Source organism: Microcaecilia unicolor, chromosome 7 (genome assembly GCF_901765095.1).
Source record: "Microcaecilia unicolor chromosome 7, aMicUni1.1, whole genome shotgun sequence".
In the NCBI taxonomy this organism is placed as follows: domain Eukaryota; kingdom Metazoa; phylum Chordata; class Amphibia; order Gymnophiona; family Siphonopidae; genus Microcaecilia; species Microcaecilia unicolor.
This window is the reverse complement of record NC_044037.1, coordinates 210,439,446-210,457,176: the sequence shown is the minus strand read 5'-3', so window position 1 is coordinate 210,457,176 and position 17,731 is coordinate 210,439,446. Positions and strand designations below refer to the sequence as shown.

The 17,731-nt window shown below is 41.0% G+C and overlaps 1 protein-coding gene across 3 annotated transcripts in view; it reads left to right on the top strand.

Moving 5' to 3' along the window:
- ITGAV (integrin subunit alpha V) overlaps positions 1 to 17,731 on the top strand; it is a 162,164-nt gene that overhangs the window by 113,061 nt on the left and 31,372 nt on the right. For all 3 annotated transcript variants that reach the window (XM_030210296.1, XM_030210295.1, XM_030210294.1), the window contains 6 exons: positions 1,107 to 1,165; positions 2,634 to 2,788; positions 5,213 to 5,350; positions 6,498 to 6,565; positions 11,311 to 11,458; positions 12,345 to 12,437. In XM_030210296.1, the coding sequence (XP_030066156.1) occupies positions 1,107 to 1,165; positions 2,634 to 2,788; positions 5,213 to 5,350; positions 6,498 to 6,565; positions 11,311 to 11,458; positions 12,345 to 12,437 (661 nt within the window). The remainder of the gene's footprint in view (positions 1 to 1,106; positions 1,166 to 2,633; positions 2,789 to 5,212; positions 5,351 to 6,497; positions 6,566 to 11,310; positions 11,459 to 12,344; positions 12,438 to 17,731) is intronic.

Sequence of the window (17,731 nt, the reverse complement as noted above, 5' to 3'; positions counted from 1 at the left end):
GGAACAGACAACAGGACTTCGGGCCAGGGCCTCTGGTTTGGATGGAGGGGGTCCCCCCAGGCCCCACCAGCAGAAGAGGTGTTCCTCCAGCACTGCTCTTCACTCTGCCTCATTGTCTGCCAAGCAGCTGCTTTTCCTTTGGGTTGCTCATGCTCGGTTTTGAAACCGAGTATGCGCGATGTGAGTGAAAAAGCAGCCGCAGGGGCAGGGCAAGTAATGCGGCAGAGTGAAGAGCAGAGCTGGAGGAAGACTTCTTCTGCTGACAGGGCCTCGGAATCCCCGACTGCCATGGTATTTGAAGTTGGCGGCCCTGGGTGGAATAGCTCAGTCCTCTCCATACTTTTCTTGGGCTCTCATGTATAGAACCGCCCCATAAACCTCCTTGGTTCTACAGTATGGGCTCCTCGCATGTCCAACTCCGAACCTCCATCAGACCTGGAATGCTGCAAGCACTTTTGGTTCACAGCCCGCTTTGGCTCCACTCCTCCTGCTGTGGGTAGCACCTGGCGGTCCTGTCTGGCAATTTCTGTTGCTCCAAGAAATACCCCAGGTCACAGCAATGGCATGGTGAGTCGCTACCTCTTCCAAATCCCCGGAACCTCACTGCAGATCCTGTGTAGACACCCTAAAGCCAGCTCCGAGCTAGTGTAGGGTTTCCATCGTCCAGTACACAATGTTCTCTGGTCATCAGAGGGCATAGGAAATTACCTCATTTACGTCTCATTAGCATGCTGTTTGTGCTGAACATGGGTGTGCTCATTGTTTCCCACAGTAGGGGTCTTTCAGCATTGTGTGCTGGTAAATGCGGGCACCAGTCCAGCACTAATGGCCTCTGAGTTTCGGGTCCCTAGAGAGGCTTTGAGCCTTGACAAATACCGATCTCCTAAATTGCTAACCCTATTTCATGCCAAGTCTTGAAATGTTGCAAAAGTTGGTGAATTTTGTGAGGTATAGAACTGATGATTCTCATGACAGAATCTGAAGGGGAATGACAGAAACATGGCATGAACCAGAAATTAAAATATGCTATAGGAAATCCTCTTGGAGATATGCTTTAACTGAGTCATAATGAATAAAATAGTTCTGTTTCATATATGTTTCAACAGTTTTACAGTGAAGTTCTGCCTAAAGGCTGATGGCAAAGGAAAGCTACCACAAGATCTCAGTGAGTAAAAGTTTTTATAGCTCTTACTTTTCATAGATCTGCACCTACCAGTTAAAAACTGTAGCTAAAGCACCTGAAAAAATTATAGCAGTAAATGGAGTTGGTTTATGTGGAAAGTTGAGAGGCTAAGTAGATACCTGTTTTAAGCCTAAAGATACATGAAGGCCAACTTCAGATAAGTTGTGGAGAGGGGAATTAAGACATCCAGAATGGGACATGGAAAATTGTCAGTGTATTTTAAAAAGGGTCTGCCAAATGCAAAACTTCTGCAAAACACATGTCAGGATGTACACATTGATGTCTCACTGGGAGCAGTGCTTTTAAAAGTTTATAGGTAGGAAAAAAAGGTGTCCTACTTTCCCCTGCATGGGAGCAGCTTTTTCAAGTCACATCCCCACTGGCATCATAAGTCCCCTCAACTCTCCGAACACAGCCTCAGCTTCCTTACTCATGCTTGATCACCAGCTCGATATCCAGGACTTCACCCGACATCCCCAACATCAAGCCCCTTATCTGAGCACTGTCTAACATCCATATCACCCCACTACAGTCCCCGTCCCCCCAAGTCTTACTAGGGTGCCTGCAAGTCTAGTGGAAGAAGGAGTAATCTCCAGTCACTCCTTCTTATGAAGGAGTCTCAGGTTCAAAATATGCCTGCAACCTTGGAGTATTACCAGTAGGGGTCAGACACAAAAGAGATAGCTATGGAACTTTTGAGAATGTGGGAGAACTGATAAAATCCTTTTGGAAAACCACAGACCAGACAGTCTCGCCAGAATATTAAGCAAACTTTAAGAAATCATGAGACAAAATTAACAGCACTCAGAGGGGGTCTTTAAGCTTAGCTCGAGTTATCTTTGGCAGGGCCCATTTTATTCCTATAGGCCCTGCTGCAGATAACTCCAGCTAAGCTTTAGTAAAAGACCCCCTCAGTAATTTGAACACGTAGGGAAGGCACAGAAGTGCACTTGTTGCCTTTATCAAACAGCCAGCCCGAAAGCTCCTGCACAAAGTTATCCCTATCCCAAGGTAGATACAGCCGTGTGTGTGTTCAAGAAGCAAATTCACTTGGAAAGGGGACAAGCCTGTAATTTGTATTCTGTGGTACTGTTGTTACTAAAACAGTCTCAAGTATTGTAGGTAGATTACAACAGATGAAATGGAAGATTTCTTTGAGACTCACTTGGAAGTTGATCTAGGAGGGAAGGTTTTCACAGCTGAAATAGTTCTTTAACCTATAAATAGCAAAATAGTTTTTGGTTAATGTGTCTAATAAAACATCTTAATCACGTTAGTGATAGCTTTGAAAACTAGTATGATTTGCTTATCAAAGTTAATACATAACTGCTTCTAGTTAACTTTTATGATTGCTCTAGAGAAGGTAGTTTTGAATCCCCCAGAAACCTGAGGGAGGATGTGAAGTTCTGTGAACAATTCCGTCTCTTAACCAAACGTTTGGATTCTCTAGAGTTCCATGTGGAGCTGCTGTTGGATAAAGTGAAGCAAAAGGGGGCCATCAGGAGAGCTTTGTTTCTGCATAGTAGACAGTCTGTCCATTCTAAAGACATGACCATCGTCAACGGGGGTGGCCTACGCTGTGAAGAACTGCAGGCCTTCTTACGGGTAAGATCTCAGCTGTTCTACATTTTAAAGGAAGCAACCACAGAAGAGCAAACCTCCGCAGCAATACTTTATTTAATTATTCAATTTTTATTGAAACTGGGGGTTAAAAGGTTTAGGAAAAGCGTATTCTGAATAGAAAGATTTTCTGGATATACCTCCATGGCAATAGGTAGATTTGCTGGGAGCTGAGATGGCTAGGGAGATGGGACATAAAAGATGTTCACTAAGGAGACCATCCACCATATTACGATGAACTTTATTGGTCACAGCCTTTCGGCAGAATCCCTTGGATTCTATATAGTTCTGCTAGAGATCAGTTCCGAAATCCAGGCGGATTCTGTAACAACTCGCGTAACTTAATTGGCTTAACAAGCTAATTAGCATTGATAACAGCACTTAAGCAATAATGAACATTAATTGGCAATAATTAGAATTTACGCGCACAACTCGCTAAGCATATTCTGCTCGCAGACAAAAAGGGGTGTGGTTATGGGTGGGAAAATGGCCTTCATGAGCTTTCTGAAATTTACGCATGTAGTTACAGAATATGGCCCTCTGCACCTAAATCTAAACACTGGGATTTATGCTATGTTTTTGTTGGTGTAAATGAACATGTGTAGTTTTAGGCATTGGGATATCAACTAAGCGTATTCTATATACCCAGGGCTTTTTTTGAGGGGGTACTTGGGGGGTACTGAGTACCGGCACCTTTTCCATTGTCTGCTAAAATTGACCCATGGTCCCCAAGTTTTAATGAAAGAGCTCAGGCTCTACACACCGATTCTGCTTTGTCATAGATTCTGTGACTGGTTGCAGGGGGCCTGGCGATTGTGGGGTGGGGTTGAAGGATGGCCTGGCATTTGAGTACTGGCACCTTTTTCGCTAGAAAAAATGCACTATATATACCACACCTAAATCTAGGCGTCACTTATAGAATACGCTTAGGCGGAAATGTTTTCCATGTGGATTTTTTAGGCGCCATATTTAGAATCCCCCCCAATATGTCTGAAGACCTGACATGGCCGTGTTTCAGCAATGTCCCTATGTCATGGGTCTAGATAACCTACATATGGATACACAGAACAACATAAATACACTAGTAAAAGAGGCCTGTTTCTGACAGAAATGAAACGGGCGCTAGCAAGGTTCCACGCCCCCCTCCCTACCTCCCTCCCTCCCTCTCTCCCTCTCCTCCGAGTTCCAGTCCCCTCCCCTTCGAGTTCCAGGACCCCCTCGCTCCCCTCCGAGTTCCACGCCTCCCCTCCTCCGAGTTCCAGACCCCCGCGTCTCCCTCCCTCTCTCTCTCTTCCCACCGAGTGCAAGCACGACCTGTCCTCCGGCAGCCCCTCGCCTTCCTAAGTGCCGGCTGTAATTTAAAACTTGTTACCTCGTGGTCCGGCGGCAGCAGTGAAGTTGAGTGGCGCTTCAGACTGCCTTCTCATCTGTCTCAGCTCTGCCTCTGGTCCCGCCCTCATTTCCTATTTCCGGAAGAGCGGGACCAGAGGCAGAGCTGAGACAGATGGGAAGGCAGTGTGAAGCGCCGCCTGCCTTCACTGCTGACACCGGACCCCGAGGTAAGAATTTTTAAATTACAGCCGGCACGCAGGAAGGCGAGGGGCTTGCACTCGGAGGGGAGAGAGAGAGAGGGAGGGAGGCATGGGAGCATGGAACTCAGAGGTGAGGAAGGGTGTGGAACTCGGAGGGGAGGGAGGGAGGGGGACTGCAACACGAAGGGGAGGGGGGAGGGGGGCATGGAACTCAGAGGGGGGCTGGAACTCAGAAGGAGGACGGGGGGAGGGAGGGGGGCGATTCTCTACTCACCTCCAATGTTCTGTGGCTGGCTGGTGCTGACTTCCCTTCCCTTTCACTGATCCACCCTCTGACGTCATCGCCAGGGCGGACCAATAGGAAGTGTGTTATGAACCCAGGCATCCAGACGTAGAATGTTGGAGGTGCAAATTATTATATAGGATATATAATATATATCTGAAACCATAAGGAAAACTAAACAGAAAATGATTAAAAATATTAATGTTAAATAAAATTAATATGACGTGAAAACATGGGAAATCCAGGCAATAAGATCATGTCATGTTTTAATCTGGTAGATGATCTCTTGAATAAACATCTTTTGTGTCCCCTCCCCCTGGCTGTCTCCACTTCCTGTAAATCTACATTTTAATGGATCATCTTTAAGACTTCTCATAGTGGCAGTCTATAGAGGGAGGATGAGAAAGTAGGTTTAATGTTTTCACAGGTCTGTATCACATAGATCTTCCTCTGCAACAAAGCAGAGAATTCTAGAGGCTTCCAAACAGCATATTCTTCACTCAGGCCATGATGAAAAGGCTAGACTAACAAGGCATTAATAAGGGACATTTATGATGTTTTCAACTACTCTTGCACTAATTAATTCTTTTCTAGGATGATTCGGAGTTCAGGGACAAGCTTACACCAATTACCATTTTCATGGAGTACCAACTGAATTATACAACAGCAGAAGATTCAACTGGACTACAACCTATCCTTAACCAGTTCACTCCTGCCAACATTAGTCGGCAGGTGAGTACTACAACCCCTACTTTTGAAAGCTAGACTTTAAGGAGTAATTTTAGAAGCAATGTGAGCACAGAACAGTGTTTCACCAGGAAGCCAAGAGAGCTCCTCAGTGTCCTGCCAGACAGTCATACTCACAAGTACTGTAAGAGAGGCCCAGTCACAATATGCTCCAGCATCAAAGTTTCTGAAGCAGGGCCACCGGAGGAAGGCAGGGGGAAAAATCCTGCACAATACCTCTCTATTTCCTGTGCTGCAGATCTTAATGTCATCTGCAAACATGTTTTTTTTTTTAAATCAACCCTTTTGTAGTATTGTTCATGGAAAAAATGAACAGAACCATTAAGGCATATTAGTGATTAATTCTACCTTTGTAATAATGAATTCCATTTACAACTGTTCTCTGTTGTTTGTCCATTATCTGGTTTTGCATCCACTCAAGCACTTTGTTGCCCACCCTTAAACTGATCAGTTTAGTTTGAGCCTCTCATGCACAACAGATTAAAAAATTCACTGTCATTTCAACATTTTACAATCAATAAATATGTTGGCAAAAAATGATGAAATATGTCTTTTCATTTCTTTTTTTCTTTTCTGAGATGGATATTAATTTGTTCTATTACATTGTGAATATGATGGGGCCATAATAATTTCCCAGACTCCACTGCCCCATCAGTGTTTCCCGATTTAATTTTCCTGTTTAAAGAAAAACCTGGTAATAGTTATTATTATTATGATGATGATGATGAAGTTTCAAGTTTATTATCAATCTTGATATTTCGCCTAAGAGAGGATCTATGAAAGTGGTCCGTAAAACAAAAATCAATAACAAATATCGAAAGGTAAAAGAACTACAATGTAAATAGGAAAGAAGAAAGCAAGATTTACCTTGCATGCATACAGAGATTATAGGTAATGTAAAAAAGTTATGAAAGGTCAGTGTTCAGAGAGACACTGGAGGATCCATATCTCAAGTCCCCTACACCTCCAATTCTGTAAACGGTTATAACATTGACAAATTGTGTTAAGAGATTGGTTTTCACAATCATTTTGTAGCTAGCTATGCAATAGCAAAATGTTTTTGCGAGGTATGGAAAATAAGATATAATGAAAAGACCGGCTATGTAAAGTCCATATTTTCCCTTGTTACCAGGCACATATTCTTCTGGATTGTGGTGAAGACAATATCTGTAAACCAAACCTGAAGGTTGCAGTAAACAGGTAAACTAGATACTAGAGAATTTATGTATTATATTATTTCATGAGTACATATTACCTCATGGGATAACAAACTTCAAGATAACTATAAATTTCACCCCCCCCCCCCCCCCCCCCCCCGTTTACATCTGGCAATGCCGACGCAGCCCATTCAAAGTGCATTAGTGCACGGCATCCGCTAGCTTGGCTTAGTAAACAGGGGGAAAGTTTGTTGTTTTTTGTATTTGAGTAGGCCTGCCTTTTTCAGTATTTCAGGTTTTAAATAGTAGAACCCCTTATAGAGTAAGATAAAGCATACAAATGAACTAAGACATCTTCTCAAGAAACCCAATGACTATTCCATACACAGTGATAGTTATCTTGCCAACCACTGTAAAACACAGTATCATACAACCTTGTAAATGTAATTGAATCTGTAATCTCTAATAACTGTTAAATGTAAGCCACATTGAACTGAAACTCATTTTTGGATAATTGTGGGATACAAGTATAAATAAATTTAAAAAAAAATACATATTCATTCTATCCTGCTTAGAAGTGGAGAGGATTTTTTTGGAACCAGTTATCTTTTTCCATTAGGAGTTTTTTTTACACTGGTTCATTTTTTTTCTGTGAGGAACCAATAATAGGAACTGACTCCCACTGTGATAGAGGGTAAAAGATTTATTGTAAATTCCCCTATTGAGAGATTTGAGGCTTCAATTAATTAATATATTATATACAGGAAGAGTGAATGTGTAGTAGCTTTATTATTCAGCAAACTTTGGAGTCCTTTTACAAAGGAATATATGGGTGTCTCTAGCGTTCAGCACGGGCTAAAAACACTGGTCACCTTTGTAAAAGACCCGCTTTGTAATTTAGGTGAATTATTTCATGAATGCCATCTTTAAAACAGGAGTGGAGGAGTGGCCTAGTGGTTAGGGTGGTGGACTTTGGTCCTGAGGAACTGAGTTTGATTCCCACTTCAGGCACAGGCAGCTCCTTGTGACTCTGGGCAAGTCACTTAACCCTCCATTGCCCCATGTAAGCCGCATTGAGCCTGCCATGAGTGGGAAAGTGCGGGGTACAAATGTAACAAAACAAAAACTTCAATTTAGATACACAATGGTGTAGATTAAATCATTGATTCAATATGTCATCTTTCTTACCATCACTATTCTCCTTGTACTCTTGATCAGTATATAAAGTGATATGAAGAAGATCAATAATTAGTCTGCCAAATGTCTATTTAAGCAGATAAGTACATACGTTTTGCCATACTGGGAGAGACCAAAGGTCCATCAAGCCCAGCATCCTGTTTCCAACAATGGCCAATCCAGGTCACAAGTAACTGGCAAGATCCCAAAAAAGTACAATACATTTTATGCTGCTTATCCTAAAAATAACAAAACAAATATATGGCTTGACTTTCTCCAATTGTATAGTATCAACTACTAAAAAGTATGTAGATAGGAAAGAGTCCCCGTAAACACTTGTAAATTGCAACGAGGTGAAGTCTCATATCATTTGTGCTAAATGATATGAGACTCCACCTCGTTGCAATTTACAAGTGTTCACAGGGACTCTTTCCTATCCTAAAAATAAGCAGTGGATTTTCCCCAAGTCCATTTTAATAATGGTATATGGACTTTTCCTTTTTAAAACTTTGCTAAGCTAACTGCCTTTACCACATTCTCTAGCAACGAATTCCAGAGTTTTTTTAATTACATATTGAGTGAAAAAAAATGTTCTCAGATTAGTTTTAAATTTACTACTTTGTAGCTTTATTGCATTCCCCCTAGTCCTAGTATTTTTGGAAAGAGTAAACAAGCGATTCACATGTACCTGTTCCACTCCAATCATTATTTTATAGACCTCTACCATATCTCCCCTCAGCTGTCTTTTCTCCAACCTGAAGAGCCCTAGCCGCTTCAGCCTTTCCTCATAGGGAAGTCATCCCATCCCCTTTTTAATTTTTGTCGCCCTTCTCTGTACCTTTTCTAATTCCACTGTATCTTTTTTGATTCCAACATACAGCACAGAGAGTTGAGCCACAAGGTATAGTTGCCTCAGTGTAGGTTTCAAAACTGTATCTGGCTACAGTCTTGGTGCTTTTGTTCTTGAATAATATAACACTCCTTTTCTGATTCTGTAAGACAGCTAAATGTTATAAAATGTCAAGTGGGAAAAGCATGCAGAGCATGGCTCATGGTATGTTTTCCAACTCCTGTACACACATATGTGTACCTGAGTTGTCTCTCTATGTGTCTTTGACTTAAAGAAAAGAGAAGAGGGGCAGTTGAGGGGGTTAGATAGATAGGGGCTGATTGAGGGATGATGAGGTAGTTGTGGGGGTAGGTAGTGTTTTTAATATAATTTTTGTATTCAGTGCAATATATTCAAAGAAAAAGAAAAAAAAGTAGCCCACATCACAGGGAATAGACAGAAAATTAATTACAAATAAAACGTATTTCAGGTTACAGGATAAATAAATATCCAATATATGGATCCTAATTTATCTAAGACATAAGTGCCACCTGCACCAATTTCCTTATCCCAACAGAAATATCTCCAGTTGAGGTGGATCATAAAAACATTTCTTTTCTTCATAGATAACTAAACAACAACATGGAAATCGGAGAAAAAAAGAAACTTCTAATGCCAACACTCTAGCCTCATACTGTAGAAATTGCTTCCTCTTTAATTGTGTTGGCCTGGAGACATCTGGGAAAACAAGGATATTGTGACTACAAAATTTTTCACTTTTCTTAGCAAAGTAAAGCTTCAATATTCTTATTTCCTCCTTCTAAGAATCAAAAGTCACAAGGAGATTGGCTCTTGTATCTACAATATCCTGTGACGTTTCAAGAAATTCTATTAAATTTAGAGTCCAATTCCTCAGTTTTCTGATTCTGATTTAATAGACATAATAATCAGAAAGCATCATTGTATCAGCTTCCTCAATCATTAAATCTTTCTTCAAATACTTCCTCAAGAGAATATTAGGAGCTAGAAATCTATGATATGGAAAATTAGGGGTAGATAGTTTTGGAGAGTGATGGGAAAGTTGGGTAGGAGTGGGTTAGTTGGATTCAATTTTTGGGGAGATTGAGCTAGTTTTGTAGTGATGGTATAATTGGGGATAATGGGGTTGTTGTGGAGGAGTAGTTTTGGGGAGGTTGTGGATGATTGGATAGTTTTGGGGTTGGAGAATTTGTAGTAGTTGAGTTGAAAAGAATTTTAAAAATTATGTGAAGATGTAGTTAGTAAGGATGGGGTTCTGTGAATTTGTACTAGGTTTCAAGTCAGTGTGAAACAAAAGTTATTCTTTGTAAAATTTGAACGGGCTTTCTCTGATTGGCCCGAAGAATCCGTTTTTTGTGGGAAACTTCCCAGTAGAATGCTTGACTACTAATGTTAGACATATTTTTGCCACAGAATTTTATTGGGACATAAACTTTTGGAACACTTTGGATTGGCCTATTCCTGCATTCATCTATCTTTCATCTTAAAGAAGAGTTAGATCGTAAATATTTTCTACTTCTCTAAGTGCTGGAGTAACCTAATGGTTAGTGCAGTGGACTGAGATCTTGGGGAACTAGTTCAATTCCCACTGCAGCTCCTTGAGATCCTGGGCAAGTCACTTAACCTACATTGCCCTAGGTACAAAAACTTAGATTGTGAGCCCACTAGAGACAGAGAAAGTTCCCGCATATAGGGGGAGATTCTATATATGTCACCTAAAAAATCGGCGCTGAAATTGATGCTGACTAAGCTCATTCTATAATTGGTACCTAGATTTAGGCGCGATATATAAAATACGCGCAGTTGATATCTCAGCGACTAAAACTACCTGCATCCGTTTACACCAACGAAAACATGGCATAAATCCCGGCAAGTAGATTTACACGCACTGGGCCATATTCTATAAATTATGTATGTAAATTTCAGAATGCCCACAAAATGCCCATTTCCCCACCATGCTGCTTTTTGCCTTTGTATGTTAGAAGTTCGGCACACTTCACTGCAGAATATGCTTAGTGAGTTGTGCGTATAAATTCTAATTAGTGCCCATTGCTGCTTGTTAAGTGTTGTTATCAACGCTCATTAGCTTGTTAAGTTACACGCATTGTTATATAATCTGCTTGGGTTTTGGCGCAGATCTCTAGGCACCTTATATAGAATCTGGGGGATAATGTGTACAGCACTGTGTAATCTAGTAGCACTATAAAAATGATTAATAGTAGTAGTACTATTGTGCCAGATGGTGTTTTTCCTCATGGAGGCTAGTTAACTTAAAGAATTCTTTTTAAATTTAAGTACAGGTTGCAAAATGACTTCTAATGGGATTAAAGCACCACACAAGCCTTTATTATTCCCCCCTCCCCCCCCCCCCCCAACTTACTTAAAACAGAAAGTGTTTTGTCAAAATTCTATGAGGTTTTGGAAGACACTGCTATTGAAGAAACAATTCTAGGTTAAAAACTTACAAAATAAATGTAAAATAAATATAAAACAATTTACTAATAAGCCACAAATTGATGTTTCAGTTCCTAAATGAAGCTTTCATCATGAATAACCTACAAAAGAGCTACAAGTACGTTCACTTGCCCTCTGTTTTAGGAATTTGGGAAGATTTCTAGTGCCTGAGTTATATTATTTAATTGTTTAGTATACCTCTCTGGAGGTGTGTGTTTGCCTATATCTTCCCGTCACCTGTTTAATAGCTCTTCTTTCTGTGAGTAATAAAACTGTCACTTTGCATTCAGTGAACAGAAACAGATCTATATAGGAGATGACAGCCCTCTGACCTTGATTGTCACGGCACAGAACCAGGGAGAAGGGGCCTACGAAGCTGAACTGATTGTGGAAATGCCTCCTCAGGCAGACTTCATTGGGGATGTTCGCAACAGTGAGGTAGGCCATGTAAATCAGACCATTTTCAGAATGTTCAAATGACTGTACTGTGATCTGAAATGATTTCTCTTTGAATACAAATCTGATACTGAGAAAAGCATGTTAATGACACAAGTTTAGCCTTAAAATAGCTACTTCAGTCAAAACTTTGTTAGGTGGCAGTGCCTGTCTGTGGATATCCTGTACTGTGTTTTCTTGGCAGGTAAAATTAAACATAACCCCTCCATTCTCCCGACAACCTTCTTGATTATTTTCTGTGGGAGTTAAGGGCCAGATACTGAAATGGTGTCTAAGATGTAAATGTGTCCGAAAAAAGCTTAGCGCTATTCTATATAAAGCATCTGAAGTTAGGCACAACGTATAGCATAGCGCATAGGGCTGAGGAACACGCCTATGTTTAAGTGCGGCCATTTATGCCACTGAAAACCTGGTTGTAAATATCTGTGCCTAAATGTAGGAATATTCCCCCGAATTCTGTAACTATGCTCGTAAATTTGAGTAGTGCTCCCGACATGCCCACACTCCTCCCATGGCTGCACCTATTTTTAGAATACGCCTAAACAGAAGCGTGTTTAAATTCCAATTTTTGCCAGTTAATGATGATAATTGGTTGTTATGAGCCAATTATCACTGATTGGCTCATTGCTCAAGTAGTGCACGTAAATTGGGCACATGCTCAAGTTAACACACGCTGTTCATTGCGCCTTATATAGAATCCAGGGGTAAATAGGTAAATGTTTTAGGTGCCAAATATAGAATCTGGCCCATTATGTCTGTGCAAGATGGTGGTGGCATGAAACCAGATTGAACTGCTTTTGTAACTTAGATTAATGGTGGTTGCTTTTGTACAATGCCTTACAAGCTGTCTCTTTTTCTCCTATTGCAGTCTTTATCAAGATTGTCATGTGCATTTAAAACGGAGAATCAAACCCGCCTGGTGGTCTGTGACCTTGGGAACCCTATGAAAGCTGGAACAAAAGTAAACTTGTTTCTTTGTATGCTGCTTTGGTAGCTTTTGACTACAATATTTTTTAAAACTGAATTTCAAAACAGACACACTGCATAAACATATACAGTGATAAAGAAATAACTTGCCTTATACATAAGAATCTCTCCATAATTAATTAAAGATAAAGGGGCTGATAGACTGTGGGAGGCAGCCTGGCTAACTCCCATAATCGGCAGTGAATATCTGGTTTATTTTTGACCGGTTTAAACTTAACTGGCTAAGTCAATATTCAGTGCTGGCCGGTTAAGTTTAAACCGGTCAAAAATAGGCGTGCTATTTCAGTTGCCCGATTTGGCCACCAACCTTAGGGGTCCTTTTACTAAGCCATGGTAGGCTCTACGCACGTGCAGCACACGGCAAAATGAGACTACTGCCAGGCCAGCTCGCTCTCCTGGCGGTAATTTCAGATTTGGCACATGCCCATAATGCCTGGATGAATTATTTATTTATTTTCTCCTACATGCATCGGTTCCAGTGGTAATCTGCATTTGGCGTGTGCCAACCGGTCACCGCGCGTGTAGCGCATGAGCCTTTACTGCTAGATCAATGGGTGGCGTTAGGGGCTCAGGCCAGTTTTGGGCGCATGCTAGTTTCATTTTTACTGCAGGCCCTTTTCCTGTCCCATTAAAAAAACTCAATTTTTTGTAGATGCGGTAAAAACTGGCCCGGCGCACGCCCCATACATGCGCCTACAGTACCACAGACCACTTTTTACCACAGCTTAGTAAATGGACCCCTTAGCCGGCGATGCGCTGAATATCACGTGATATAACCAGTTAGCCGCTAAGGGCCTTATTCCATAAAGGTTATGCTCCTAATTTATGAGCATAATTTAGGCTCCTAAATGTATGCTCTTAAATTACGAGCATAATCTATTTTAGAGCATAGAATATGCTCCTAATTTAGGAGCATAACCGTTATAGAATAAGGCCCTAAGAGCTGAGATAGCCGGCTATCTCCTGCTGAATATTCATGGACAGCCAGTTAAGCACTATTTCACTGGCCAGGAGCCGTAACTAGCACTCAATATTGTGTTGAAAGAAAAAAAATCTTCTAGAAAAACAGCCTTAACAAAAATGTAATGTGGGAGCAATTATCGTTTCCTGGTTAGGTAGCAATTAGTGCTCCCGCATTAATTCTGCATTATCAAGTTAGCGCACACTAATCATAGGGCATTAGCTGGCTATTGTAGGAATGTCCACTCTCTGCCCAGGACATGCCCAGGCCCAAACAATATTTCTAAAAAATAGTAACACATGGATTACCGTGTGCTGACAGGGCATAATACTGCAAAATTCTGTTGATGCATGCTAACCGCATGTTAAGGGCTAGATTCTATATATGGTGCCAAAAAAATTGGCATTAAAAAAGCACTATTTTATAAACCGTGCTTAAAGTTAGGCGCTGTTTACAGAATAGCACTTAAGCCCAGGGATCACACGTAAATTTAGGAGCTGCCATTTGCATCAACAGCAATGTGGTGCCAATGCCCATGCCTAAATTTATGCTCAGAGCCCCCATGTGCTTCACATCCCCATAATCCCCATGAACTCAGCTCAGGGTCAAGAGGAAGCCCCTAGTGAGACCACAGCACTAAGCATGGGAGGTACCCTATGGAAATGGACAGCAAACAAGCTCTTTCCTGAAAGAATGATAAAGGGTTGAAGGCTGTTGGGTTTAGTGTCTGTTTTGCCAGAAAGGGGGTGAGCCTCCAGGTTTTCCATAAGATGGTTTGAGAAAGCCAGGGTGAGGAAGGGAAAGAGGCTGGCCTCCTAGCATACTAGGGTGATCCTCTGTGAAATGTTAGCAATAGGAGGTGGGGGAGGGGCAAGCATAAACTGAGGCAGTGATGCATGGAAGCCCAAGCTGGAGGGGAGTATCCTGGCGCAGGTTGGGAATTATAGTCCTGGACTAAGGCAGCAAGTGGGAAAGGAGGGTAGCCAGAGGGAGCTCCTGGCAGAAAGGTAGGAGGGGCTCAGAAGCTACTGGCAGTAAGCGAGGAGTTTTAATAAACAGGAGTGGAAGTGAGCCTATCTAGTCCACTGTAATCAAGGAAGCCAATTAGGTCAGTTTAAGTTTCCCCTTCCCAGCACAGCCGTCATCCCCGTTCACTGAAGACAAAGCAAGCACATTTATGAGCTGCTGCATCCACGTTGTTGTTTTTTTTATTGTTGGTCCATCTGTAACAAGTCTAAAGCTGTTTCAATTGGATAGGCAGTGCCTTAAAAGGTGGAGGACAAAAGTTGTTGGGGTTTTTTTTTTATTTATTGGACAGCTTTTTAATTTATTTGAAAGCTTCCCATGTGTAGATATAAATATCATGAATTAACAATTGAATATCACTAAAACAGCTTAAAAATTATTATAGCTGGTAGAAACAGCAATTTTAAACTCTGTATTTTGTGCTCATTTTTCTACACTAAAAATTAAATAAATATACTGTATACGGTACAAATGGCCACATTTCAGTGAGAATATCCTGTTTCCTGATGGGTTCATCTCAAATGTTGTTGTAATTTGCCATGGGAAGCCTGGTGTTATAAAGATGATGGAATATATTGAAATTAATAAAAGTAGAATTAAACTGCCTTGAGTGAATTCCTTCAAAAAGGCAGTAAATAAATCCTAATAAATAAATAAACTCTCCTTTCATTGGGGCACATCTGTTTTGTAGAAGTTTACCTTATAGATACACAAATGGATTATTCTGTTGTTTGAGCATGTTACAAGGACAAGTGGTTTATAAGTCAAAATAGTAAAGATATTTTCTGTCAAACAGATCTCTCATTTGTTGAAACACAGCTAAATGGGCTATAAGCCCCTAATGCAGTCCATTGGTTTTCTTATATTTTGTTCTTGTGATGGCTTATACTGTGCCAAAACTGGAAATACAGTGAGACAGAATAATAGAATTCAGTTACATCCAAAACTTATTTTTTATGTTTTAATCATCTGTATTAAAAGCAAAACATGTTGGTTGATAAGCTTCATACATGGCACAATAAAACCATCCAACATGGCACAATAAAGACTTTTACAGAGAACATACCCTAAGAACCCTTCCACTCCCGTACTCCCCTCCCTCCCTAAAAGCCCACCTGACTGTTTCCACCTGCCAAAATAACACAACAGATGTACTGATCAGTAGGACTCAAAGCTTTTCAAACAAGCACTGCTTCAACTGTATGCAAATATCTCTCATGAATATTCATTGTCAATATCCTGACAAACCTGACTGGCTTGGCCACCAACCTTAGGGGTCCTTTTACTAAGCCATGGTAGGCTCTACACACATGCAGCACATGGCAAAATGAGACTACCGCCAGGACCAGGTTATTCTAACTACCATAAGAGGCAGACACGGTCGTATAATTAACATTATAATTTTATTTGTATTTGGGTAATAACTGAGAAAATTCTACTAAAAATTATATTACAAAGCATGAAGTTGACTTGGTTAACTTCTGCTGTATATCAAGCAGTAGTAAATAATAGTAATAAACAATATTAAGTGCATTTTCATAATATACCACTGCATTCTTCAAAACAGAAGGAGCAAGTTCCCACAAACCATCTTTCTCTTTTGATCTAGGCACAGGAAAAAAAATAAGCTTTCAAATGCTCCCTGGTTTCAACCTAATACATGTTAAATGTGGGATGTGAATGTCATAAATAAATAAATAGAAACTCTGAATGTTGAGCACATGATCCTCATAACATGATGTCTATTTTAGTGGATGTCTGTTGTAGTGGAGAAAAAACTTTCTGCACGAATATAACACGAGAGGTGTCCCTGTAACCAGCCCCTCCAACTGACCATTGATTAAGATTTATAACAAATTACTACTCTACCAATGAAAAGTTATTCCATTATTATACTTCCTCTGTGTACATCCATATGCTGCACAAGCTGCATGTTTGAAAATATAAGTGATATTAAATAAAAATGCTACCAACAATAAAGAACGACAAGGTGGATGCAGCAGCTCATAGGTTTGCTTGCTTTGTTTTGAGTGAATTGGGATGACGGTTGCGCTGGGAAGGGGAAACTTATACTTACCTAATTGATTTCAGCATTCTGATGTCACTTCATCTCCTTTCTATTAAACCTCCTTAGCAGTAAGCAACTGAAAGGGCAGTCTGCAGAGGTGGAGCAAGAGGAGAAAGAGATAACCACTCCCAAGAGAGCCATGGACCTGCCCTGCCAGTGAAACTGATGACATAGGCTTGCCTTGGACTTGCAGTGCCCAACAGATGATGACTGAGGGGGCGGGGCAGTTTTAAGAAACTATGGAGAGCTGTTGGCTTTAGAGTCACAGTAAGTGAAATGTGACTGTTTGGCCTCAGCTCTGGGATATGGTCAGTGGGAGGGTTCCAATGCCAGCAGGAATACAGGGCAGGACCATTCCCCCTCTGCCTTCATTAGCCATGGAAGGCAGAGGCCAGTGCAATGGGCCAAAGTAATGCTTTTGGAGAAGCCAGAGAGGAACTGGAACTGGAATCAGGTGAAAACAGTGGGAACCACTTGATGGGCATTAGAGAGAAAAACCCTTATATAGGAGCCTGAAGACTGGGAGATGCAGAAGTGCATTGGGAAGTAAAGCTATTGGAAAGAAGTACGCTACTAGAAAAGGCTGCTGGAAGAAGTACTGCTAAGTTACCCAGTCTAATAAAGCTAAGACTGTTTTTGTTTTGTAAAGTATAGCAAGAGTACTGCCAAGTTACCTAGTCTGCTGAAGCTAAGCCTGTGTTCTGATTGAGAAGTACAATAAAACTGGTGGCTTACTATCAAAGAGCTGTGTTCTGAACTTGTGTCTGGAGGGTACAAGGAGCACATCAGCACTAAGACCGATCTACCCACAACAGTGCATAACTTTAGAATCTATAAGCTAACACACAAATCAAGGAACATTTAGGTGCAAACTTTTACACCTGCCATTAACCTGGCATAACTGGGTGCACCTAAATTTAGGCATATCATTGCTAGCATTCTATAATGGCATCTTGGCATATGTATGCCATTATAGAATGGGCATGTCTACCTTAAGGTGCCCAGTTATAGAATTGTCTATAAGGACAAGAATTTGTATTCATCTTGAGTCTTAGCAGCTCACAGACTGTGTAAATTAGCTCTGTGAGAGTAAGTGAACAGTGTTTATTATTTTTGGAAGTGTTAGGTGATAGAGTTACTTTTCCATTTCTATAAACTCAGAAACCTCGTGCCCTTTATTTTCAGATATCACATGCCTAATCGCTGTGTCCTG